The sequence below is a fragment of the Lutra lutra genome, chromosome 5 (genome assembly GCF_902655055.1).
Source record: "Lutra lutra chromosome 5, mLutLut1.2, whole genome shotgun sequence".
In the NCBI taxonomy this organism is placed as follows: domain Eukaryota; kingdom Metazoa; phylum Chordata; class Mammalia; order Carnivora; family Mustelidae; genus Lutra; species Lutra lutra.
This window is the reverse complement of record NC_062282.1, coordinates 26,356,446-26,382,221: the sequence shown is the minus strand read 5'-3', so window position 1 is coordinate 26,382,221 and position 25,776 is coordinate 26,356,446. Positions and strand designations below refer to the sequence as shown.

The following is a 25,776-nucleotide window of genomic DNA, read 5'->3' as shown; positions in this document are numbered from 1 at the left end:
AGTAGTAGGCAGAGAGGCAGACAGAGAGAGAGAAGGAAGCATGCTCCCCGTGAAGCAGAGAGCCCAATGTGGGGCTCAATCCCGGGACCCTGGGATCACGACCTGAGCCGAAGGCAGAGGCTCCAACCCACTGAGCCACCCAGGCGCCCCGGACTTTTATAGATCTTAAATACCAACCTAAAAGAATAGGGCAACACACCAAGTGATCAACATGCTCTCAGTCCCATTTGGAATCCATCATAATGAACTTATCTAAATCATTCTGGGACACATTTTAAGACAGCCTTTGGAAACTATGCAAATAATGAGTTTCATATGCTTACTAACTACCAGGAAAAATAGTCATCCTTGTAATTATCCTGAAAGTATGCCTTCAGGTCTACAGTTTGAGAATTCAGTTTAAGTCTTCAAATTTCAAGAAATGCCCCATAGTCTTCACCAGGTTGACTCATGCTACATCTTATTATGCATTTTGAAGAGATTGGTCTTTCTAAGTCTATCTCATTAAGAAAATTGATTCATTCCCTTGGGCAATTAAAACATTCTCTATTACTTTTTAAAAACATGTAGAGCTAACATACTCTGCTAATGTGAGGAGACTTGATACTCTTAAGAAAGTTACCAAAACAGTCAGAGTATTCTAGATGCAGATGTGTCATGATTTTGAATCATGGCAGTAGCCCCAAGAATTTGAAAAGCAGAATAACACCGAGCTCAAAAAATATATTGGCCACAATAGAAGAAACTCCTGGGTATAGCCCAAAAGAATCAGAGAATTACAAAATTCCACAGATTGAAGGGAATTTAGAGTTCATACAGTCCAACCACCATACACGCGAAACTGAAGCCCGTAAAGTTGCCTGATTCACTCAAAGTCATGCAGATACAAGGACAGAACTACAACCAAAACTAAAGTCTCCTAACTCCAAACCAGCTCCTTCATCATCAGTGTTAACTTTCTTATCAAGCAGGGCACCTCCCCAAAGGACATAGCCCCAAGGATATCAGCCTCTTCCTTCAAAGTCTAGTATCACTTCTCAAATGTGAGATTTCCACGATGTTATCTACACATCAGGAGGAAGAGAAAAAATAATGTGAAATTTTATCCTAGCAAACATGTTTTTAATTGTCAGGAAAAAGGGATCAAAGGAAGTAAAAAAAGGGTAGTATTTGATACCAGATCATTAAAGTCAGCTCTTGCTGCTATGTTAAAAAAAGGGGGGGGGGGAGAAAATTATAAATTGACATAAAGCCAGAAAAAAGGGCTTAGTCTTATTAAGTCCACTGCTCATAAAGCCAATTCATTATCATTTAAGAACCTGCTATTATTTTAAGAGCTAAGACATGGAACTTAAAAGGGGAAAAATCCTAATTAGAGGCTCTATTCTCACAGAACTGAGATGTCAAAAATCCTCTGTCAAATATTACTGTCATCTGAGGCAAGGCCCCTCCCTCACTCCTAGGGCATAATGAATGCATTAAGGAGGCTGGCAGTCAGTTTGCATTCTTCCTCTCCACCCACGTTACTGCATTCATACTGGGCCATTTCAAGGTCCCTGTGCATTATTCATTCATTCAACACCATAGCCTCTTGGTTCCCTGACTGCCATTATTTAACAAATTTCATGTCCCCTCAATTTCAACTCACTCTCATGCACACACCCTAGACCAATGCCTCTCAGACTTTAATGTGCATACAGGTCACCTAGGAACCTCATTCAGAGGCAGATTCTGATTCAGCAGGTCTAAAGAATGAGGCACCAAGATTCCTCATTTCAGGGCGCCTGGGTGGCTCAGTCATTAAGCATCTGCCTTCAGCTCAGGTCATGATCCCAGGGTCCTGGGATCGAGCCCCGCATCAGGCTCCCTGCTCTTCAGAAAGCCTGCTTCTCCCTCTCCCACTCCCCATGCTGTGTTCCTTCTCTCACTGGGTATCTCTCTGTTAAATAAATAAACAAAATGTTTAAAAAAAAAAAAAGATTCCTCATTTCTACAGTCTCCCCGTTGATCCTACGTAGCTCCTCCAGAGACCACCCGGTAAGTAGCAAGATGCTAACCCTTGTCATCCCCTGGAGCTGCTCTACTTTCAAAATCCTTGACAATCTCTTTTTGACCATAATCTTCCACTTCCTTCTGCGTGTAGAACAAGTTCTTTGAATTCAAGCTTCCACCCTCCTTGACTCCCCTCTATACTTTGTCCAGCCCAGTGCCAAAACGGAGCAGTTCCCAGTGAAAGGATGAGACAGGCAGACGCCATGTCATTCAGGCAGAGGTGTGGGTGGGAAATTGGAAGGGGGGTGGGGGGGCTGCCACTTAGGAGAGAGGTTGCAATTGAAGATATAAATTTAGGTGCTATCCACATAGAGGTGAACATCCCACCCAGACAAGTGGATGTGCTGCCCAGAAATTGTGTTTAGAGAGAAAAGGGCCAAGGGAAGAACCCTGGGAAACACCAATATTTGTGGAGCAAGTGGGGAAGAGGATTCATGAAAGGACACTAGGAAGGATTGCAGTGTAGGCAGAGAACTTGGAGACAGCGGAGTCTTGGCAGCCAAGGGAGGGGCAAATTTCAACACAGAAAGAGACCTTTCCAAACTACTCCTCTGTGAAATCGCTCCGGTCAAGCCAGGTTATTTTGCTCACTATTCCCTAAATGCATCTAATGGCTTTCCTACTTCTAGGCTTGGATTCAGTTTACCTCACTTAGGAGGTACGCAACTGTACCAACTCTCTTACCTGTCCTTCCAGAGCCGCCCACACAGATGCTGAATTATCCTCATACGACCTGGTGCAATGCCTTGACCAAACGAAGGACTTGGTAAATGCTTCACAGTATGTGTAGGGATTCAAAGAGCAACCCTCTCCCGGCTTAACTATATGCATGGTGATGCTCAGGGTCCAGTGATCAGCAAGAATACGTGTGCACCAGAAGAGCTCGGGGACTGTATCTGAAGTCTCTTCTCCCAAGAAAATTTTGTTTTAATTTACATTTTCTCTTTTTTTTTTTTTTAAGATTTTATTTATTTATTTGAGAGAGACAGAGACAGAGATAGTGTGAGAGGGCACCACAAGCAGGAAGCAGAGGGAGAAGCAGCCTCCCTACTGAGCAGGGGCTCGATCCCAAAACCCTGGGATCATGACCTGAGCTGAAGGCAGAAGCTTAACCAACTGAGCCACCCAGGTGCCCCAAGAAATTCTTGGACATAGGTTTGACATCAAATATATGTCACCGCTGAGTACAGAAAGGGAGAAAAATGTCCTAAGACTGCTAATGCACATAACTTGTACGGCAACACTGGGCAAATTAGGGTGCCAACCTGACACGGGGCCATTTACTAATAGAGAGATTGAATCTTCACGATCTTTACGATGGGCTAGAAACATAGCCGTCTGACTTCAGTGAGTCTGTAATTATCTCGCATAGAGAGAGCAGGAAAAGGAAAAGAATAAAGGAAATAATTAATAAGGATCTCCCAATTTAGGCCAACTGTCAAGTTAACATACCAAAAATAAATAAAGAAATAAAAATTCCCCAGTTCTCCTCCTCCCTACCTCCAATCACGGCCTGTGGGAGCAAGATTTTTAGGACTTTATAAAATGAAGCAAGCTCACTCCAGAGGGAGCAAATATCAGAAGATAAATACTAATCCAAAATAATTCCCTACAGTTTGAGCTACTTTCGGATTTCACAACTGGGAAGAGGATCGTGTCCCAGCAATGGATTATTCTAGTTCCTCTCTTTCAACAACCAGCCAACCCCCAGAAAGCATGCGGCCTCAGCTGCCACTGCCTGCAAGGCTACGGGATGTCCTGCCCTCAGCCGCCGGGCTGTTTGCTTTGGACACTATCACTCAAAGCGCTTAAGCTTATAAAACCCCTTTACAATCACTTTTCATAAATTCCAAGAGCAACTCAGTGCGGTTTTCTCCATTTCACAGATTAAAGTCTCTGGCACAAAAGGTGGCGTGTCCCGAGGTCATCAATTGTTTTAATGCTCATTAATGAATATTTACTGAACCATTACCTCGGGCTCCTCCACCACAGCCAGCCACACGGAGAGCAGCATCCGTGGCCAGGCCTTATGAACCAGAACTCTGCCCTTGGACTTTGAAACCCTGTGGCCACTGTCAGCATCAGGCACCAGAATCCTGTGTTAGTGGCCCATGAAGCTGGCCGGGGCCTGTCCACCGCCCTCCTCCCAGGCTGGAAGGCTGGACACATGGGCAGTTTCTTCCTGTTCCTGTGAACGTATATGAAATGCAGAGTCCCTCTCCTGCTACTCCGTCAGTAAAACGCAAGGCTTTGCGTAAGGGAGTTGAAGTGTTGCTCCAGTGGTTGTGGGGGTGGGTGGTGTCTGACTATAGCCGTGTTTCCCTCAGACAAAGAATGAATCCTGGCCTCGGAGAGGCTCTTTCAACTCCTCCTCCTGACAGCAAAATACCACCTTTAGGCTCATTTATTGTAGGTCTTCCTTTTCCTTTCTATAAATGCCATATCCTTCCCCTTCCTTTCTATAAATGTGATATCCTAGTGATGCTAAACTGCTGAATCCCAGTGCCTTTGTGCAAATGAGTTCCTCACCATGTGGAAAAAGAGGGATGCTGCAGCCCTGAGCCTCCAGGAGCACCAGCAGAGAAAAGCAAAGCGAAACAAAACAAACAACAACGAATCAGAGCTTTCATCCTCTACGGTTTTGCCCTGGGCTCCTTCACTGGCACTCGTGGGTATGATTGTTCAAGCTGATGCGTGTTCTCGCTGCAAGCTGGACTGGTAATGTAGCTACAGTCCATATTTTAAGTGATCTGGCTATTCTAAAAAGAACTTGAATTGAGTTTTCATTGTGAAGAATTTGGCCACATGTGCTAAAAAGCCCTCTACTCCACACAGTGACAATACAAGTAAAAAAAAAATTGAACAGCAGAGCCCTTCGATTGTGAAACATCGTTCCCCACTGCATTGCTATTTTAGTCAGGCATATTTGAGTATATTGTCTCCAGTATTGCAAAATATCTTTCTAACTGAAATTATACCACTGTACCTAGTGGTAATTTAAAAAACAGTGATTGTCTTTCAAAGGGTCAAAATGAAACCTACTGTCTGGAAAAGTCCTTTTTGATATGTACGGTTGTTCTTCCTGTCGCAAACATCTTTGGGTTGCACCTGTTCAGCACTGCTTTTGCACTTAATGAATCCACGCCTGCTAATATGTGAAAACTCACGACCAAATGGATAATAATTTACAATCAAACAAAAAGCGCATGAGTTGGGAGATACCCAAGTTTTTAAAATATTCTAATTTGGCACAACTAAAGCTATTGAAGTTATAGGAATAAACAATTTCAAAGCAATTTTCCTATTTCAAGAAAAGGAAAGTGACTATCTTTTAGATTTCACTGTCTTTATTTAAATGTGTTTTGAAAGCCAACTGGTATTTCTTTAGCTAACAAAGAAGAATGGCTTTTAATAAGCCATTCCTTTTGCAGTGCCACTGTTTGCCTGATTACATTTTCCTAATAAAACTAATCTTATTAATACGTTGGCATGTGAACTCATTATTTTTCTGTTGTTAAAAGCCAACTTGTGGTTCCCTTTTACTCTTTCGAATACAATTAACCGAGCTCTCCAGTGCCTGAAAGAGCCTTTTCATTTGGACAAATTATTCCCTGGCTGTCTTTAAAGAAGGGGGTGAGGACACAAAGGGGAGGCGGCCAGTGGGGGTTGGGGGAACGTGAGGAGCCTCCGCTATTCTAATAGCATCTCAGGCAGGCACAAAGGCTGGCCTGGGCACCATCTCACCAGAAGTGGGGCAAAATATGGTTTGCATCCATCAGCTGCATTTTCTTCTTCCATGACTTTTACTGACCAGCTAACTTCTATAAAAATCTTAGAGCCTACAGAGTCCATTAAATGATATTATGTAAGACAAGAAAAGGTGAAGTGCCTGGCAGAGATTTTATTGATGATCTGATAACTTTTCAACTGATGTCACCTCCCACACTGTTCCTGTGCAAAACCAGTGTCAAAATACAAACTAGTTGAGACAGCTTTCCTGCTAGGCCGTCCCCTCATTGAAGGAAATGAGAGCGGTGTTTTCCAACATTTGGGGCTTTCCGAAATGTAATGTGTGGCCTATCTAAACAATGATTTATTAAACCTGTCTCTGTTCAAATACCTTGGCTGGATAAATCGGCTGCTCCCCAGGCTCCCATTTCATTTTTGAGTGTCAGTGGGAAACGTGGGAGGGAGACGATGCCCAAATACACATCCCCCTCCCTAACAATACTGCTGTGCATCAAACATGGCTAGAGTATTTGTTTAATTAGTTAAATTTTCAACTTTTAAATAAGGAGAAAAAACAAGCTATGGGTGGCCCGCTAACCTCAAACGAGCAAATATTCAAGGTTATAAAATCACCCCCTGCTCAGAATACCTGGTTAGAAATAAAAACAGCATTTACCAAATTCTACCCCAAGTCAAGAACAGAGGTGGCATTAAGAAGCAAGAAACGGAATTTGAAGGCCAAAGCACTGAGGATGCAGCATTATTTCATTAAAAAAAAAAAAGTGGACTCTACGCATTCTTTATAACTAGAACACCTTTTTGTAACAACAAAAAAACATTTCTGAGGTTCACTGGAGAAAGGCTAAAAATCAGTTCTGATCCATTCTTAAAAACCAGGCTCTAACTCTGTGATTGCAACCGTACCCTGGCAGCTCTATCTTAGCTAAGGCAAATTGAACACAGAAGGCTGCGATTCCTTATGAATGCAAAGGTGAGTTTTGCAGAGGCAAACACAGGCCATAGAATGTGACCATTTCAAAGCTGAAGAAAAAATGGTCCTTTGTTCTTACAAACTGGAGTAATGAAAATTTCCAAGAGATTTCTCTGATGTAAGGTTACACGCAGCAGAATAGTACATTGTAATGAGTCTCCTAAAATGGGGGGAGAGCGGGAGGGGGGCCTTGTGATGATTGTTACACTGTGATTTTTCAGTAAGGGCTATGTACATTCCATACCCAGATATGGACATTGAAACGCAGCCTCTAAATTAAGACTAAAGACAAAAAAAAAACACTTTCAATATGTAATAACAGAAACCTGGGAATGGGAAAGTTCCTTGAGGCGTGGACCAAACCTCTGGTTTTAAAATAGAGGAAGCCCCAAGAGGTGAAGGGACCTGGCCAAGGGCTTTCGCAGCCCAAGTCCACTGCCCTAGTCCATGGTCAGGAAGTCTGCCTTCTCTCCTATAGCTCTTTCCCAGCTGGATTGCATTTGGCTCTAGAATAATGCTGTCTGCAATAATGGAGATTACTAGAGGTTGGATCCCATTCGGAGGAGACAGTCTCTGCTTTGGAAGGTAACTGAGCCCCACATTGGGGCCCTCTTAACATCTTCAAATGTTTTTTAACTTTTTTTCTGAAGCATTTTTTTTTTTAAGAATCTTTTTTTTTTTTTAAGATTTTATTTATTTATTTGACAGAGAGAGATCACAAGTAGATGGAGAGGCAGGCAGAGAGAGAGAGCGGGGGGGAAGCAGGATCTCCGCCGAGCAGAGAACCCGATGCGGGACTCGATCCCAGGACCCTGAGATCATGACCTGAGCCGAAGGCAGTGGCCTAACCCACTGAGCCACCCAGGCGCCCTCTGAAGCATTTTGTTTTACAATAAAAGAGTCCTAACAGATTCTAGAAAGGGTTTTAAATTGCTACCATTGCACTGTGATAAATTACAAATAACCTGCCAGGACACAAACAGCTCCCATTATTTTTATTTAAATATCCCATCTTTTAACCTTAAACTGAGTCAACTTGGCTTTTGAAAAATCTACTTTAAAACCTAAACTTCTACTTTGACTGGCAACGGGATCCCTAGATGATGTTCCTGTATAGGTACAAAAGAATCATTTTTCAAGTGAAGCTGGTATATAAGGTATATTAGAGGAGTTTAGTCCTAGACATAAAGAAAAAAATTAAAAAATAAAAGACTCATACACCAGTATAACAAAACTGTAAAAGAACAACCCTTTTCTTAGTAAGTATTACTGTTAATGTGCATTGCTTGTGTATAATTGCTTTTAAAGACTCACAGAAGGCAGACATGTCTGTGAGGGTGAGAAAGTGGGCACTAAGCTAAGAAGTCAAGAAAAAGTAGCCACTAGAAGGGAAACTAGAACCAAATAGGAATTTCTAAAGGAGCTACAACATTTGGGACCAAAAGAAACGTGACAAATCCCCCTCTCAAACACACACAACTCTCTTCCTTGCTTTGACTATAACGAGATTACCCTCCCACACCTGTCCCTACCAAAAAACCAAACATCATACAAAACAAGATGGCATCGCCGTATTTGAACATTTTCATGGATTCAACAATCCAGGGAGACTTCTAGTAAAACACACATTCCCTCCAAAATCCCTACCAAAACAACAATAAAAGAAATTTTTAGGGCGTAAACTTATAAGTGAAAAGAGTACAAGAAGGAAATAGTAGATGAGAAATGTCAACAAAATTTTGGAAACTGGAGAGGGGTAACCAACACAATAGACCCAAGAAACTAAAGCTAGACTGCGCACAGGAACAGGGCAGGGAGCTCCAATTAAAAAAAAAAAAAGAAAGAAAGAATTCCCCTTAAAGATGTTCTAGAATTGGAAATACTAGTTGCCTCTGGAGGCAGGGATGCCACGCAGTTGAAATGGTGGGATTGGGGGTGCCTGGGTGGCTCAGTTGTAAAGCATCTACCTTTAGCTCAGGTCATGATCCCAGGGTCCTGGGATTGAGCCCCACATAGGGCTCCCTACTCAGTGGGGAGCCTGGTTCTCTCTCTCCCACTCACCTTGTGTGTGTTCCCTCTCTTGCTGTCTTTTTCTCTGTCAAATAAGTAAATAAAATAAAATCTTAAAAGAAAAAAAGAAAAGAAAAGAAAATGATGGGATTAGTTGAAAGTCTGTATACAGACCACTTCAACTCAAATGCTGCCCCCGCCCTCCCCACAGGAACCACCAAACCATACCCAGAGAAGAAATTGACCCTTCCCATCCAGGCAGAAAACAAGAGGTTTATTGGCCAAAAGTGTTGGCACAAAAAAGAACTGAACAGGAAGTTATCTGGCACAGGTGGAGCTCAGGTGAAGCATAAAACTGAAAATAAGGTTTAAGTGAAAAGTCTACAATCCTAAAGGTGAGGCTTCCCCACCATGGTTTCCCAGAATGTAGGGAAGACTTACAACTCTCAAGAAGAGAGTGGTGCCTGGGTGGCTCGGCTGGTTGGGCCTCTGCCTTTGGCTGGGGTCATTGTCTCAGGGTCCTGGGATCAGGGTCCTGGGACCAAGCCCTGCACTGGGCTCTCTGCTCAGCAAGGAGCCTGCTTCCCTCGCTCTCTGCCTGCCTCTCTGCCTACTTGTGATCTCGATCTCTCTCTCTCTCTCTCTCTCTCTCTCTCTGTGTCAGATAAATAAATAAATAAATCTTTTTAAAAAAAGAAGAAGGGATTTGGAGGAGAATTCTTTAATGAATCCGATGAGCCTAAGAGAAACAACCTCCAGCTAATCAAATATGGGATAACCTTTTTAAAAAACTAACTCAATACCTTATTACCCTACAATAAAATCTACCTCTAAACAAGTTCCCATGTACACAAAACATCTAGATGGCCTCTTTCATGGATCACACTTAGATATAAATAGTTAAGGACTACCAATAGTTTAAAAAAACTTCATAATATGGAAGAGAAAGAAATAAAAAGTAATATTTTTTAAAGGAACTTGAAATAAGCAATGAAGAAGTAAAAGAAAACTTACCAAAAAACACCTTGTCTCAACAAAAGTAAGGTACCAGAATTGTAAAAAGCATCTTTGTTTTATGTTCCCTTAGAAAAAACTCTACTTACTAAATTGCAACAGTCCACCAATTATAAAATGAATCCTAACTTCAGATAATTTAAAATGTGAAAGAAATGTGATCTAGAACTGATGAAAAGGTATATGCAGAAAGATAAGATATTGAATCCAGGAAACCTTGTCAGGTACTATTTTTTAGAAAGAGACTAAGAGAGAGCTCTTGGAAATTAAAAATATTATAGCAGAATTTAAAAATTCAATGGACACTTTGGAAGATATAGTTGAGGCAATCTCTGAATGGAAAAGAAAAAGGCAGAGTTGGAAAACAGGAGGAAAAAATTAAAGAAGCAACTAAAAAGGGCCAACATCCAATTTTAAAATTTCTGGAAAGAGCAAACAAAATGACCAGCACAAAGATATTAAAGGATCCACACCAAGATACATCATAGTGAAAAAACAGAGTACCAGTGAGCCAAGTGTCTGCCTCTGGCCTCCAATTCATTTCCCTCCCTGCATCTGCTTTGCTCTGCTCTATATCACAGGAGGATGACTCTTCTAGGCTGCATTTCCCTGTTAGCTGACTTCTGGTTGATTCAGTCAACAGGAAGCACTGGTGGAAGGGTCAGGAAGAAAGGAAAAGCCAGGATTTTCCTCCTCTCTCTCGCTTCACCTTAGGTAACATCTCTGGCAGAGGATGCATTTCTTCCATGCATCTAGCTCCTATGACACTAACTCTTTGGTCCTGGTAAAACCATTTCTTTCCTGGTCCTATTAGATCTAGAAGTGGTAATAGCTTTTGCTGTTGCTAATTTCTGGCTTATCTTACTATTCTATTCAGCATTTCAGCTCTTCCTACACCTTAGAGTTAGCTTCTCCTATTAAATTCCTTCCACTGAATTACCTAATTTTTCCTGACTAGATCCTGATTAAACAATCAACAATACAGAGAAAACACTAAAGGCTTCTAAAGAGAGAGAGAGAAAAAAAAAAAAAAAGTAACATGAAAAAAAAATAATCAGAATGGTAATACCAAAAGCAACATAATAGGGAAATGACATCAAAATTTGAAGGAAAATTAATCTTCAAACTAAAATTTTATACCCAGCTAAATAACCAATTATATATAAAGATAAAACAAAATGTTTTCTAATACTCAAAGTCTCAAAAGATTTTCTGCTCATATCATCATCAAAACTAAAGTGAAATTCAACTAAGAAGGAGATTTGATATTCAAGAAAAAGGGCAACTAATACAGGAGAAAACTGAAAAACATTTCCAGGTTGATACTAAAGGAAGCCATTACTCTAAACTGGAGCCGGAAAACAAAAATCACTAACATCATTCAGGGAATAGTGAGAACTACATGGAAGCAAATAACAAAACAAGGAAATTATTAACATCAGAGAAAAAGGGCTACACAGAAGAGGAAATGTAATCATAAAACACCATGTGGTTCTGTTATGTGGTTCATTATATATATGGTCATAATAATAGTAGCTCTGAATGTGGGGGGTAGCTTTTCTTCAAATTTTATTTTGTGACTGTACCTTTAACTAAAAACTATGTTATAAAATATTGGGAGGATGGGAGGAAAAGTAAGTACTTGTAGAGAAAGTGTGTAGAGTTAAATGTCTTTCCATTTTAGAAAATAATAAGATGATATCAGATTTTATATGTCAAAAACAGCAGCATAAATAAGCTATTTGAAAAGTATAGAGAGAAACAGCAGAAGAAGCCAATAAAAACATTAAAGATTATTGCCTCTAAGGAATGGGAGTCAGGAGTAGAGAAGAACAGGACACTGCTTTTTGTCTATAACTCTTACAGTACCATAAATTTATTTTTAATTCTGTCTGGTTCTTTTTTTTTTTTTTCGTTTACTGTATTCATCTAAAAAGTCATGTATTATTTTGGTTTCAACAACAACAACATCAGGGGAAGAAGGTGAGCTTCACCCAAAGGCAGAGCCAACTGTTTACAAAGCCAGCCAGTGAATGGGCCTCAGAAGTGCCAAACACAATAGGGAGAATGGGGGAAGGCCAAGAGTGGGATTTACACGACTGAGAAGTCAGACAGGCTGCCAGAGGGGAAACGATGTCTCCAGCACTGGCTCAGTCTAAACTGAGAAATAGTAGCAAGGATAAATTTAAGTCTACCTCTTCAAGACATAATGTGAAAACACTAGGAATTGGAAAAACTAAACGGACTCTCTAGTCCAAAATGAAGGAAGGAAGGAAGGAATGACCTAGTATCTCTTCCATCTCAGCAATAAAGCTAATTGGTTTAGAATTTAAGATTAGGAAATACTCCAGCATTTAGGTGTTTCTTCATTTGCTTCCAGGGGAGTGAGTTTTCAATGCAGCTGTGCATGCACAATGTTGTACCCTATCAATAAGAATGAATAGGGCTTCAGACAATAAGTAGGCAAATGGTAGACAGACTAGCTATGGTCTAAATCAATGATTCTTCCTTCTTTGTGACACTGACCCCATTAAGAATCAGGTGAGGGATACTGGCCCCTCTCTCCAGAAATATACACATGTTCATTCACACACAAAAGTCTGTACATGATTATAAAGAGTTAATGCACATTAAGTCAAGAGACCATTATCCACTTAAAGAGGTCATGGAAACTTAGATGAATTTGGAAGGAGCTTCCTACTAAAGAACTAAATGAACCCACTCCACTGTGGTTGATTTCATTCCTCTAGGACCGTGGGTATTTTCACATATGCACAACATATGGTCTGCTACAAGATAAATTGTCCATGTCTCTATGAGTACCGTCAGTGTATGAGAATGCTTTACACTGAGGTGCATAATGTTTTATATCCATGCTGACATAGAAATGTCACTCTTGTGGGCTTCCACAGCTCATGGCCATGGATATACCTGCTTCAGTATTTTTAGGTGATGGGGATCTCAACCCAGATGGGACCACTGCATGGTCACAGACCAAACTCACAGCCAGGCTCTCTGAAGTACTCAATAAACAGCATCCCATGATCTATAAAATAATGATTTACACTTCAGAAGAAAACAGGTTGCTGCAGAGGAAGAAGAGACAGAGTCCTAGACAGATTTTGTCAAGCGTGTAAAAAAGTCAAGAGAAACTGCTATCTTAAAAGTGTGTATTTGGGCAGGCAGGGTGCAGAAAAAGGAAGGAAACCTGTGTTGCCTGCCAGGCTCACTTGTAGGGCCCAAGATATTTAATCTTCAGGTCATGGGTTCACCCCCATATTAGGCACGTTGTTAATAAAAGGGTCAGACTGATGTAGTGGAAAAACAAAGTCACTGAAGCAGGAGTCAGGGGATGCAACTAATCTTGGCTTGGCCACCACACAGTGCATTCTAAAACCAAATTCCAGGGCTCTAGAATTGGAACCACTCACATGGCAAAGTCCAAACACCCACTAAGATGCCCTTGAGTGAGAGCCACTGCCCATGTGGGCAATGCAATAAAAGTCACCAGAGAAGGCCAGATAGGCACTCTGCAAACACTTGTCTGAGCCACACTGGGAGCCCCTCTGCTAGCTGAGGACCTCTCCATGGGGCTTTACTTCTTTTTTTTTTTTAAGATTTTATTTATTTATTTGACAGAGAGAGATCACAAGCAGGCAGAGAGGCAGGCAGAGATGGGGCTTTACTTCTAACTTGAGATTTCTGATGACTCGCAGACAGTCTTCAGAATCCCCACTATGAAAACCCATTACTATCCCCAATACCATCTTCCCCAGTGTAAGTGACTCTGAACTCCTCTCTTTGTGGACCTAATAAGGTCTAGGCACAGGATTCCATCACCACCCAACATTATTATACTGACTGCAACATACTGATTACGTTTAGAAAGGCCACCTTGCCTGCCTGGGCCTCAGTTTCTCCCTTTCTATCACTGTGCTGAGTGTAGGTTGGATTTGTTGTCCTCTCATTCAAAAATAATGAAAATAATAAGCATGATAATAAAGTGTATGTTTATTGGCTGCTTCCTTTGTACCAAGCATACCACAAGGGGATGCAAGAATGAACAGAAACAGACATAGTTCCTCCTCTCTCTGGGTTTACAGTCTGGTAGGAGAGGCTGGATTTAATTAGAAAATCCCACACATAGCTAGAGGCTATGATGGAAAGGATCAGAGTGCCCTAAGACATTCTGGAGTGTCAGGAAAGACACGTCCGGAGAAGGTGGTGTCTGAGCTGAGATCTGAAGTATAAGTAGGAGTACTAGATACTATAGGCATGCAGAAGCATCATATACATTGGTCTGGAGTATAAGAAATAAAAGTAAGAGAAATAATAGCTATCATCCAGTGAATATTTACTAAGTGCCTACATTGTGTTAAATATTCTTTATATACAATTCTTGAGTTCTTTCAACAGTCTTCTCGGTTAAAAATTATTATCTCCATTTTATAGTCAGTAAACTAAGGCACAGAGTTTCAGAAATGTGCCTATGATAAAAACAGTAAGAGGCAGAGCCAGGTCCATGAAACACCTAGCCTAGATATTTTAACCATCAGGCTACACTATCTCCAGTAGTGGCCCCTGGGCCCTACTAAAAAATGATATACCAGAATGGAATAGGTCTTTACTAGGTTCATTAGTAAGAGGACAAATGCACTTGTAAAAATATTATTAGGGGCACCAGGGTGGCTCAGTCGGTTAAGCAGCTGACTCTTGATTTTGGCTCAGGTCATGATCTCGGGGTGGTGAGATTGAGACCCACGTCATCAGGCTCTGTACTCAGTCTGCTTTAGGATTCTTTCCCTCTCCTTCTGCCCCTCCCCCCACTCCCATAAGCACTCTCTCTCTCTCTCCAAAATAAATAAATAAATCTTTTTAAAATGTATTTCTTATATTACCCATAGGAATGGTGGAAACATCATCATAATACACATGTAGTAATAACTAGACCATTACAGTACATGCAACATATACAGTCCCAATGATAGCCCAGCCCTAAGCAGTCTGATTTTCTATCATGCCACACACATGCACCCACCAAACTACCCACCAAAGACAAGGGAAACAGGAGTAGACATCTGATCCAGAGATGCTGATGTACAGCCTGCCAAAAGCCCTTGGGATGACGCAGCCAAAGAAGCTGCACCCAGGCAAACATGCATAGGTTCAACCTGATCTTACTCTCTGCAATATGATCTGGGAAATAGAAAAGCTCACAGTCTTGAAAGGTAGGGAGACCAGAGTTATGCCTGAAAGTGCAGACATAGTTAAAATTAGAAAAAATCTAGTAATGAAAGCCATTAAAAGGTACAAGCTTCCAGTTATAAGATAAATAAGTTCTGGGAATTTAATGTAAAGTGTGATGATTATAATTAATACTGTATTGTATAATTAAAAGCTACAAAGATAATAGATCATAAAACCTCTCATTACCAGAAAAAAATTTTTATAACTATGCAAGGTAATGGACATTAACTAAACTTACTGTGATAAACGTTTTGCCATATATGCATGTATCAAATATTAAACTTATATGATGTTATATGTCAACTAGAGAAAAATCCAGTAATGCAACTTAGTACATTATAACAGAATAAAGAAAAAACCATCTTCTCTCTGTATACTTGTGATCTCTCTCTCTCTCTGTCAAATAAATAAATAAAATCTTAAAAAAAAAAAAACCCATCTTGATTATCTCAGCAGATGTAGAAAAGCCATTCGATGAAATTCAAAGACCCCAACCTACAGAGGTGATAAAATTGCATAGAATTTAATATGCATACTCTATGCTACACACACATGCGTGCGCACACACGTACACACGCACACACAGGAATAAGGTCAGTGCGTTGTATCAGTGTCAATATCTGTATTGTGTTGGTACATATAATTTTCCAAAATGCTACCAATGGGGGAAATTAGGCAATATATACAAGTGATCTCTCCATACTACACCTTAAAACTACAATTATCTCAATAAAAAACCAACTTTAAAAAGAGAGCACAGCGGTGCCTGGGTGGCTCAATCATTGTGTCTGCCTTCAGCTCAACATCATAATCCCGGGGTCCTGGGATCAAGCCCCACATTGGGCTCCCTGCTCAGCGGGAAGCCTGCTTCTCCCTCTCACACTTCCCCTACTTGTGTTCCCTCTCTCGCTGTCTCTCTCTCTCTCTCTGTCGAACAAATAAAATCTTAAAAAAATAATAAATAAATAAATATAAAAAGAGAGCACAAGAGGTGGAGATGGAGGAAAAAAGAGAGGGATGAAGGAAAAGAAGATTAATTTTATCAGAACAAAATTGCATGAATCCATTAAAATTTGATAAATTAAAAACATAAAATAGTAATTTTATTTTAAAAATCATAGCTACTCCCGGGCACCTGGGTGGCTCAGTGGGTTAAAGCCTTTGCCTTCAGCTCAGGTCATGATCTCAGGGTCCTGGGATCGGGTCCCGCATCGGGTTCTCTGCTCAGCAGGGAACCTGCTTCCTCCTCTCTCTCTGCCTGCCTCTCTGCCTACTTGTGATCTGTCTGTCAAATAAATAAATAAATAAAAATCTTTAAAAAAAAAAAATCATAGCTACTCCCCCTTCCCAGTGTTTCAGTATAGGCTTACCAAAGTTTAAAGTATCAAATTTTTGCATGTTGAGATCACAACCTTTCCAAGGCTGCTGTTAACATGCTAAATATAGTGAATGCAGTGCTAACATACATGACAGAGTGTCAAGAATATGCTGTAATTTACATTGCTTACAACAAAAACTTGTGTCCAAAGCCTTTCCTTAACTTCAATTTTATAAACTTCAATGCTTGTTATGCTATTTTTGTTGCAGTTATTCTAATAAAAGATGTAATTTTGCCAAAACAAAACCTCACCAGCAAAGAATAGAAAGAAACTTCCATAATCTGGTAAGGTGTTTCCCCAAAATCCCACACTAAACACTATGCCTAAACGGCGATATGAACAGATATGAAATATGTTGTGCGTTCTTCATATTAAAGTTAAGAACAAGGCAAGGATGCCCATTATCACTACTTATATTCAATACTGTCCTGGGATCCTTGCCAGTGCCATTAAAAGTTATAATAATATAATATAACTAATTATACTTAATTTAATTTAATATGCTTAATTTAATAAAGTATATTTTTAATTAAGCATACATAGGAAAAGAATTGAAAGAAACAAAATTGACACTATTCATAAGTCATGTGATTATTTTTTTAAAATGAGTGGTAAATTTTAGAACTAATAAGAGAGTCCACTGAAGTTGTTCGATTTGAAATCAATGGTAGAGGCTGAAGAGCTCATGATGAACATCAGGAACTGAAGTTCTAGGTAAGTAGGTAAGACAATCCATAGTACAAAGAAGAGAAGCAGAAAGACCTAGAAAAGAGCTGAGCCCTAGAATGAAGACTACCACGCCTTGCTAGCTGTGTTAAGCATCTCCTACAGCTTTAGATCAAGGTCTAGCACCTGGGAGTCCTAGCTACAGCAGCTCCGGGTCTTTGGCACTCATAGCTCCCCCTTCCACAATACTCACCACAATCACCTGCCTGCACTAACTCGATGGCACTCAAAAGAGCCCAACTAAACACACATAAGATATGATGGGGCACCTGGGTGTCTCAGTCAGTTAAGTAACGGACGCTCGATTTTGGCTCAGGTCATGTTCTCAGGATTGTGAGATCCAGCCCCACCCTGGGTTCTGCACTCAGCGGGAAGTCTGCTTGAGAGTCTCTCCCTCCGTCTTCTTCTGCCCCTCCCCCTCTAAAAATAAATCAGTAAATCTTTTAAAAAATACATAAAATATGAAAAGTAGACACATGTTCAGAATCAAAATGGATTATTATGAGCCTTAATTTCTACTTAAAATTAAAATTTTCATTTATTTATAAAGTCAGTTTTAATGATCCCATCATCAGAGAGAAGCCATATTATTATGTAAAACCACAACTAATCTCTAAACACTAGCACTTGGTTTGGAATATATTATGGATCTTTGTAGTAGGTACAAAGGTACACACCTCTTTTGCCCAAGAAGTATTGTGATGTGGGACAGCCTTTACTGTGATACTTGAACTTCAACAGCCTCAAGTAAAAGGCCAAACAAAAATGTTCAGTGCCTTTACATTCTTTCTTATTCCTGAGGCAAAGGATTTGGATGACGACAATACTATCATAGGTTTCCTCCAACCTGGGCTCTCCTGCAGAAGCTCCACTTCCTTCCAATTCAGAACCCGCTGTCCAATACAGTAGCCACTAGTCACACATGACTACCAAGCATTCGAACAGAATTAATATATGTTGCGAGGGTAAAATACACACTGGATTTCAAAGACGTTATCCAATAAAAAGAATATATAATCTCATCCATACTTTCCACATTGATTAAGTGTTGAAAGAACATATTCTATGTGAGTTAAATAAAATGTATTATTCAAATTAATCTCACCTATTTTAACTTTTTTAAAATGTAGCTACTAGAAATTTTAACTTACATATGTGGCTCACATTTGCAGCTCATATATATTTATCTACTGGATAGTATTGGTTTAGAAAATCAAAAGGTATTTTAAATTATATGTGTATGATATATAATATTTAAGACATGAATAAATATGTTTATAAGACCCTTCAGGGGCACCTGGGTGACTCAGTGGGTTAAGCATCTGCCTTCGGTCTCAGGGTCCTAGGATTGAGCCCACATCAGGCTCTCTGCTCAGTGGGGAGCCTGCTTCCCCCTCTCTCTCTCTGCCTGCCTCTCTGTCTACTTGTGATCTCTCTGTCAAATAAATAAATAAAATCTTAAAAAAAAACCTTCATATGTCTTTTGATAGCAAATTCTTACAAAGCCAAGTATAATATAAAAACGGGTATAAAAAGAGGTATAAAAGAGGCCTCCTTTATGGACCTCCAACTTTTTGAAGAGAGAACACTAAATGTTTCAGGTAGATTCTCTGTAATCCTCCCAACACGGAGGAGCAGTTTGGACCAGTGAGCCTGTGTAATTTGCCCTAGATCACACAACTAAGAAGAGTTAGCTTCAGGGTCTGAATATAGGTCTGTCTGGGGCCAACGTCTGTACCCTGCAGTACTTCAAATAAAGAAACTGAGAGAGGCCCTTTTTGGAAGGGCCCTATGAAGCTGGTCATCCACTTTGGGCACAAACAACCCAAAGCGATCTATCTCCATTAAGAAGGCGTCTCTTTCCTGCCCTGGACACTGTGGAGTGAACAGTTTCGAAAACCAGCATATCCCCCCAATTGGTCTGAGAGTCCACGGCTCCCCCTGCTCTGAGAATGAATCTACAAGAGCGATGCGGGGATTTGAGGGGTCAGAGGCAGCCCAACAAGGGTGCCAAGTGAGGTGTGGCCCACCATCTTCGGTGCTGCCTCTCAGATGGGTTCCTCCGCTCAGTTCTGAGGGTGCCCAAAGCTCCTGACCCTAGTCCACTCTCAGAAAATGCATCCGTAACAACAGCACCGAAGGAGCAGGAAGTTCTGGAAGACCCCAGGGAAATGATACAGTCATGGGAGACAGAGGCAGACTCGCCAAAATGATTGCCAAAAGAGAGAGACTTCTAAAACCCAAAATATCTCCTGCCATCAGGCTGTGGAAAAATTCGGCATGCAAAGCTTTGGCACTCCATCATCCATCTTCCCCCCAACACGCTCCCAGTCAAATAGGTGCCGGAAGTCTACCGACATCTGCTCAGCATTACCACAAGTCCCCACAAAGAGCAATTTTCTTTCCTGCAGCAGTTGGAAAAGTGGGGTGGGGGTGATTGGGGTGGGGGGTGGAGCAGGCCAGGAAAAAACCACACAGGAAGCTCAATGACATTCAGGCACGAACCTAGGAATCTCTGAATGGTTCAGAATGGGACACTGTCACCTCTGATTAAATTAGAAGACTGTTTTCAGGATGCAGAAGGCCTAGGCCCGAAATCAAGCACTTACGTAATCTTCCTCATTGAGTCCTTGTTTCTCAACAGAACTTTTCACCTCCATGGAAAACTTCTCAAATTCAGGCTTCACTGTCCTCAGTAGAGTGATTGTTTGGAGGGATGAGTATGCTTGCTTCGCTTCAAAGTCATGTTTGTCTCCTCTCTTCCACGAGCCATCTCCTACAGAGAAATAAAAATATTTATAATTCCAAGGCAGTCACCATAAAGGGGCCATTCTCCCCCTTCGACTGCAGTGTGTCACGACGTGTTACTTTTGGCAGCTGGGCCAGGCGGTATTGTCATAGTTTTGCCCTTGGATATAACCTGACAGTGCCAAGATCCTCAAAGGAGAAGAAGACCTTTTGGACACATTTTCCTTTGAAATGTGAGAGAGCAAGGAAAGCACTCCAGAGTTAACTGCCTTATAATAACCGTGTGACTGCGATTTTCAGCCCCCGAGAACTGCAGCACTGTGGGAATAAGAAGAAAGCTTTTATTCCTTTCCATTCACATTTTTTTTTAAATATCTACCATCAACTGTGGAGGTCAACTGAGTCATTACTATGGTAAAACACACCTGACGTTGTGTGGATGTGGAATGACAGGAACGCCACCGTGACAGATATGCGCAAATGTGCTAAAGTGGGCGGGATTCGTAGAAGAACTTGGGAGACTGAGATTATTGACTCTTTCTGAACTGTTTCTGGAATCACCTCAGAATAAAACTAACTTTGGTGACCGTGAGGATTTATCTCTCTCTAGTCCTGGCAACATCATATAAAAATTATTTATTGGGCAATATTCATCAGTGTATCAATAGTAATAAAATAAAAATTGCTAATACTTATTGAGCACATATATAATAATAAAAGCTCTATTTATTGGGGCGCCTGGGTGGCTCAGTCATTAAGCGTCTGTCTTCAGCTCAGGTCATGATCTCGGGGTCCTGGGATCGAGCCCCGCATCAGGCTCCCTGCTCAGCGGGGAGTCTGCTTCTCCCTCTCTCTCTGCCTCTCCCCACTGCTCATGTTCTCTCTCACAGTTGCTCTTTCTCAAATAAACAAGTAAAATATTTTTTAAAAAGCTCTATTTATTGAGCAGTTTATATGCATAAACTCAATCTTCACAAGACTCTGTACGTTATCCTCTTTCACAGATAGGGAAATTGAGGCACTAAGAAACTGGGTCCCCCCCCCACCGCCCCGGCTTCACAGTGCTCCCTTTCACAAAAGCAAAGGCAAATTAGAATTAGTGCTCTTCTCTTTATGATCTCACTTTGGAGGAAACATGTGGCCTGCAGAACTCCAAAAGGAAACGTGGACTGTTGTTTCTATGAATTATCCTCACGATCCCTACAGATCTCCAGAGTCACGACAAAGAATTCAACCTGCTGGAGTCCAGCATCAGAGTCATTCGTTCACCCCAAGCCCCTAGTCCACTATGGACTCCTGGAGCCCAGCGGCTGAGCAGGGAGGAGAGTTGGGAGCAGGCAGCCCAGGCTCAGCAGCTCTCACTCCCCTCCTACAGATGCAGTTGGAGGAAGAGCTGGTGGCTTTGGAACTTCAAGCCCCTCCTAAAGCAGACAGACAGTAACTGTCCATGTACCACATGCAAGGGTCTGTGATGGCCACCCCAGCAGGCATGAGAAATGTCCTGACCAGCCTCCACCACCTTTGGGAAAGGGATTCCGAGATGTCTGTGTTAACAGCTGAAGTTACAACAGGATGACAGCTAGCTCACTGTGGCAGGAGGTGAGGGGAGTAGAAAGAAACAATGCAGAGGGTACAGAGAGCCACCAGGAGCTCCCACACTCCCAAGAGGGAAGGTTTCAAGTGAGGAGGAGGCATCAGCCGGCCCTAAATGTGTGACTAGGATTTTAATAGAAGGCGAGCGGGAGAGAAGGGCGTGCTTGGCAGAGCCCGCAGCACAGGCAAAGGTGCAAATGTGTATGACATCCAGTAGGCAGCTGGGAGCCTCGGTCTAGCGCATGAGATGAGGCAGAGACAAAGAATTTGTTTGTGGAGTTATCTGTATAACGATAATCCTAATAATAGCAAGCATTTATTAATTGCTTCTATGTGCCAGGGAGCTGTTAAAAGATAAATAAGACAGAGCTGAGGAAGGAATTCATTAAGGACTAGATCTGTTCTCAAGGAGCCCAGATTAAATTTCAGGCCACCAAACAAAACTTGACAAAGTCCTCCTCCATATGAAACCTCCCAAACACTTAAGGAGGCGACAGCAGCCTAGACTACAGCGAGAAGGAGAGAGGGAGAGCTGCTGTCCCTGCCCCCAGCCAAGACAGACAACGTGGCCTTTCTTAAGGAGCCAAATCCATTTCCCGGAAGACCCCCAATTCTAAGAATGTCCAGAACAGCTTCATCCCAGGGAGGAACCCATTTCTCACAAGCATCAATCAGTATTTATTGATTGATTCGTAACTGACCTGAGACGTCAACAGTAGTCATGCTCTGTAGGCAGAGGCTCAGAGTTCCTCAGCTCTGGGAAAGATAACTCTCTAGGCTCATAAGAAAGGAAATACTAAACCCTGACGGGTTCTATGCTGCAGGATTAGAAAACACAAACAGAAATGGGACCAGTCCCTATCTCACTTCCTGAAATAAGAAAACACTTTTTTCTAAAAAAAGTGAAATCCAATACAATAAATCTATCTACCACAATCCAAAGGGTAATAACTTGGGATTTTTTGTCTTCTAGGAAAAAAAAAAAAAAAAGGCAAGCAAGCAAGCTTAACAAATCTGATCCAAACTAAATGCTTATCTAGTCACCACCATAATCGATCCTCTGACTTCCTGCTTTTGCGGGTGTTGCTTCTTGTAACATGTCAGTAACGTTGCCCACCTCTGGGCTGTTGAACACTGGAAAAGCAGAGCTGGCCTGGCATGATGCCCCATCAGTAGGAACAAATTTAATTCAGTAGACAACTGGGTGCCTCTGGAGATTTACGAGTGTAACAGAAGAATGACATGATCAGGATCAGGCCTTGGGAGATAGCAGTGGATTAGAACGGGGAGACACAGAGGGTTCACAGCCACTGCCGTCCCTGCAAGAGGTTATGAGAGGGGATATGAAGGAAGTCACACACCAAAAAACTAAGCGGGTTTCTCTGGGTAGTCAGAACCAGGGGCGAGCTTTTTTTTCAGGGTTTTTTTTTTTTTTCTTTTCCTTTTTTGTGTTTTTCGGAATCTAGTGAATTTTCGATCATAAACATTTACTGCTTTTGGAATTGTAAGTAAATTGCTTCTCGGCCTTTTGGCTAAGATCAAGTGTGGAATTGTAAGCAGAGGGAAAGCGCTTGACAACAAGAGCTGAGGACAGGGCAAGAGGAATGTTGGGGCTCCACGGGAGGGAGGGAGTGAGGGGGGCCTGGGTGGCCCAGTCATTAAGCAGCTGCCTTCGGCCTCAGGTCATGATCCATGGACCCTGGGATTGAGCTCCCTGCTCAGCGGGAAGCCTGCTTCTCCCTCTCCCACTGCCCTGCTTGTGTCCCCTCTCTCGCTGTGTGTGTCTCTCTCTGTCAAATACATAAAAATAAAATATTTTTTTTAAAAAAGAGTGAGGGAGTGAGGAACAACAGAAAGGGAGGCACATCACTGGTGAGGCCATAGAGGGAAGGAAAAGGGATGTTATGAGAGGAAAGAGCAGAGCCTGGAGGAGGAGGGAAATGACGTGGAAACGGTAATGATTTCTTTCAGTCTGGGTCACGGTCAATCCAAGGCGACTAACTATAGAATGCCCAAGTGACACCACCAGACCAGAGCTGGAAACAGTCGTCTGAAGCCAGAAAGAGGAGTGAGTGCTAGAGAGAGTGCTGGACGTCCTTTCCAGATGGCTTCAGGTTAGACCAGGACCTGAGGGCACTGGATAAGAAAAAGGGAGAAGGGCTGAGCACAGACACTTTGGGGAAGGTGTTTGTAGCAGGCAGGGGGAGGCTCCCAGAGAATGCCATGCTACCAACACAAGAAAAACAGGCTTCCAGAGAGAAACTGGTGGGAACAAAATGGAATGCTCCAGAGCTGTGCTGCCTAATTGAGCAGCCTCCAGACACATGTGTGACTATTCAAACTTAAACTAATCAAAGTTAAATAAAATTTAAAATTTGGATCGTCGGTCACATGCCTGGTAGTCATGTGTGGCGGGTAGCTGCCGTACTGGGCAACAGAGAACAGAACACAGCATCACAGAAAGTCCCATCAGACAGCACTGCTTAGAAGCACAGAGGCTCTGTCTGATGTAAGACTAAAGGCTTTAGTGATAAGGATCCCATCGGTGACCTTGACGGTAACACTTTCAGAGGGGAGAGCACTAACATCATCCTCTCTCAGGGGGGCTGAGCAAGGGGGTAAGAGGAAAAAGAAGTCTACTAGTGAAGAGTAGGGGAGAGGAGGTGACTCTTCGCAGCTGTTTCAGGAAGGAGGAAAGTGAATTTTCTTTGTTTTGTTTTAAACATCATGGAGTCGCAAACTTGTATTTAGGGGCACAGAATATTTGTGAAAGAGGAAATAACCTGCTCACCACCAAGCCTTGTACTCAGCAATCCCATGGCCAGGGAGCTGCACTGGCAGGGGGTACCCACCCTGGGATAACTAGCTGAGGCATCACAGAATATGTCCAAGAAATGAATGCCTGGAACTCCCCTGGGCTGGCTGTGTAGAACTCTGGCTCTTCCCTCGCCTCTCCTGACCCTCTCCAAATGTCCCGGTGTTACAAGCCTGCCATGAGCTGGGCCAGTCTACTTGCTCCCATCAGTAATCATAGCACCTCTTACGGGGCGACGCCATTGTGAATAGCAGTGCCAGTAGCATTTCATTCTTCAGTCCTCATAAAAACTCCATGAGAAGGATGTAAATGTAACTGCCACCTTACAGATGAGGAAATGGAGGCTCCAGGAAACTGATGAGCCCCAAGTCAACAAATAAACAGAAGGAGGACTCAGATGCAAGCCGGACTCCAAACATCGGTGCCATGCTGGACCTGCTCTATATTCATTTCATCCGAGTTCGGGGTGTTCCAAGCTTTAAAACTAAACATGCAACGGGATGACAAAAGTGTTAAGAACAAAAGTATCGCAGAAAGAAAGCTCAGAAGAAGTGTCTACATGTGGTTTAACCACTGTTACAGTTGAAAGATCGCATGAGAATTCTTTTTCTTTTCACATAGTCCCAAACTAACTTCAATGTGCATATATTACTTTTGTAGTAAGATGTACTAAATCTAATCTCTCCTAAATTTTTTCTATTTTTTTCCACTTTCAGCAAGTCAAATAATTTATGTGCATCACCTGGCTCTACTATATTTCCATCTTCACCTTAATTTGTACCCTCTGAGTTACCAGGAACTCAAGAAAGCTATACAGTAACCTTACTAGTCCTGGACAGGCTCACCCAAATAACTTGCCACCTAACTTTCATCCGAAGAAGTTAATGCTCATGAGTAAGCATGCCAATGGGTGCTGTTAAAAACTCTATAAGGGGGGCACCTGGGTGGCTCAGTGGGTTAAAGCCTCTGCCTTCGGCTCAGGTCATGATCTCAGGATCCTGGGATCAAGCCCTGCATCGGGCTCTCTGCTCAGCAGAGAGCCTGGTTCCTCCTCTTTCTCTGTCTCTGTCTGCCTCTCTGCCTACTTGTGATCTCTGTCTGTCAAGAAAATAAATAAAAATAAAATAAAATAAAACTCTACAGGGCAATCTATACATCATCTTATTTCTAGATGTTTTTTTAAAGATTTATTTATTTAGTTGAGAGAGGGAGAACGCTAGTGAGTAGGAGGGAGGAGCAGAGAGAGAGAGGGAGAGAGGGAGGCTCTCAAGCAGACTCCATGCTGAGTGAAGAGCCCTAAATGAGACTCGATCCCAGAACACTGAAATCAAGATCTGAGTTGAAATCAAGCATGAGATGCTTCGCCAACTGAGCCACCCAGATACCACTTCTCTCTAGATTTTTTTAAACCTCCCCTTTCAGTCTTGTTTTCCACCACTTGAATTCCCCCATCATATATTCTGAATTCCTAT

General features: G+C 41.9%; 1 protein-coding gene across 3 annotated transcripts in view; it reads right to left on the bottom strand.

Annotated features, from left to right (window-relative positions):
* NPR3 (natriuretic peptide receptor 3) overlaps positions 1-25,776 on the bottom strand; it is a 67,912-nt gene that overhangs the window by 26,626 nt on the left and 15,510 nt on the right. For all 3 annotated transcript variants that reach the window (XM_047730700.1, XM_047730701.1, XM_047730702.1), the window contains exon 3: positions 19,758-19,924. In XM_047730700.1, the coding sequence (XP_047586656.1) occupies positions 19,758-19,924 (167 nt within the window). The remainder of the gene's footprint in view (positions 1-19,757; positions 19,925-25,776) is intronic.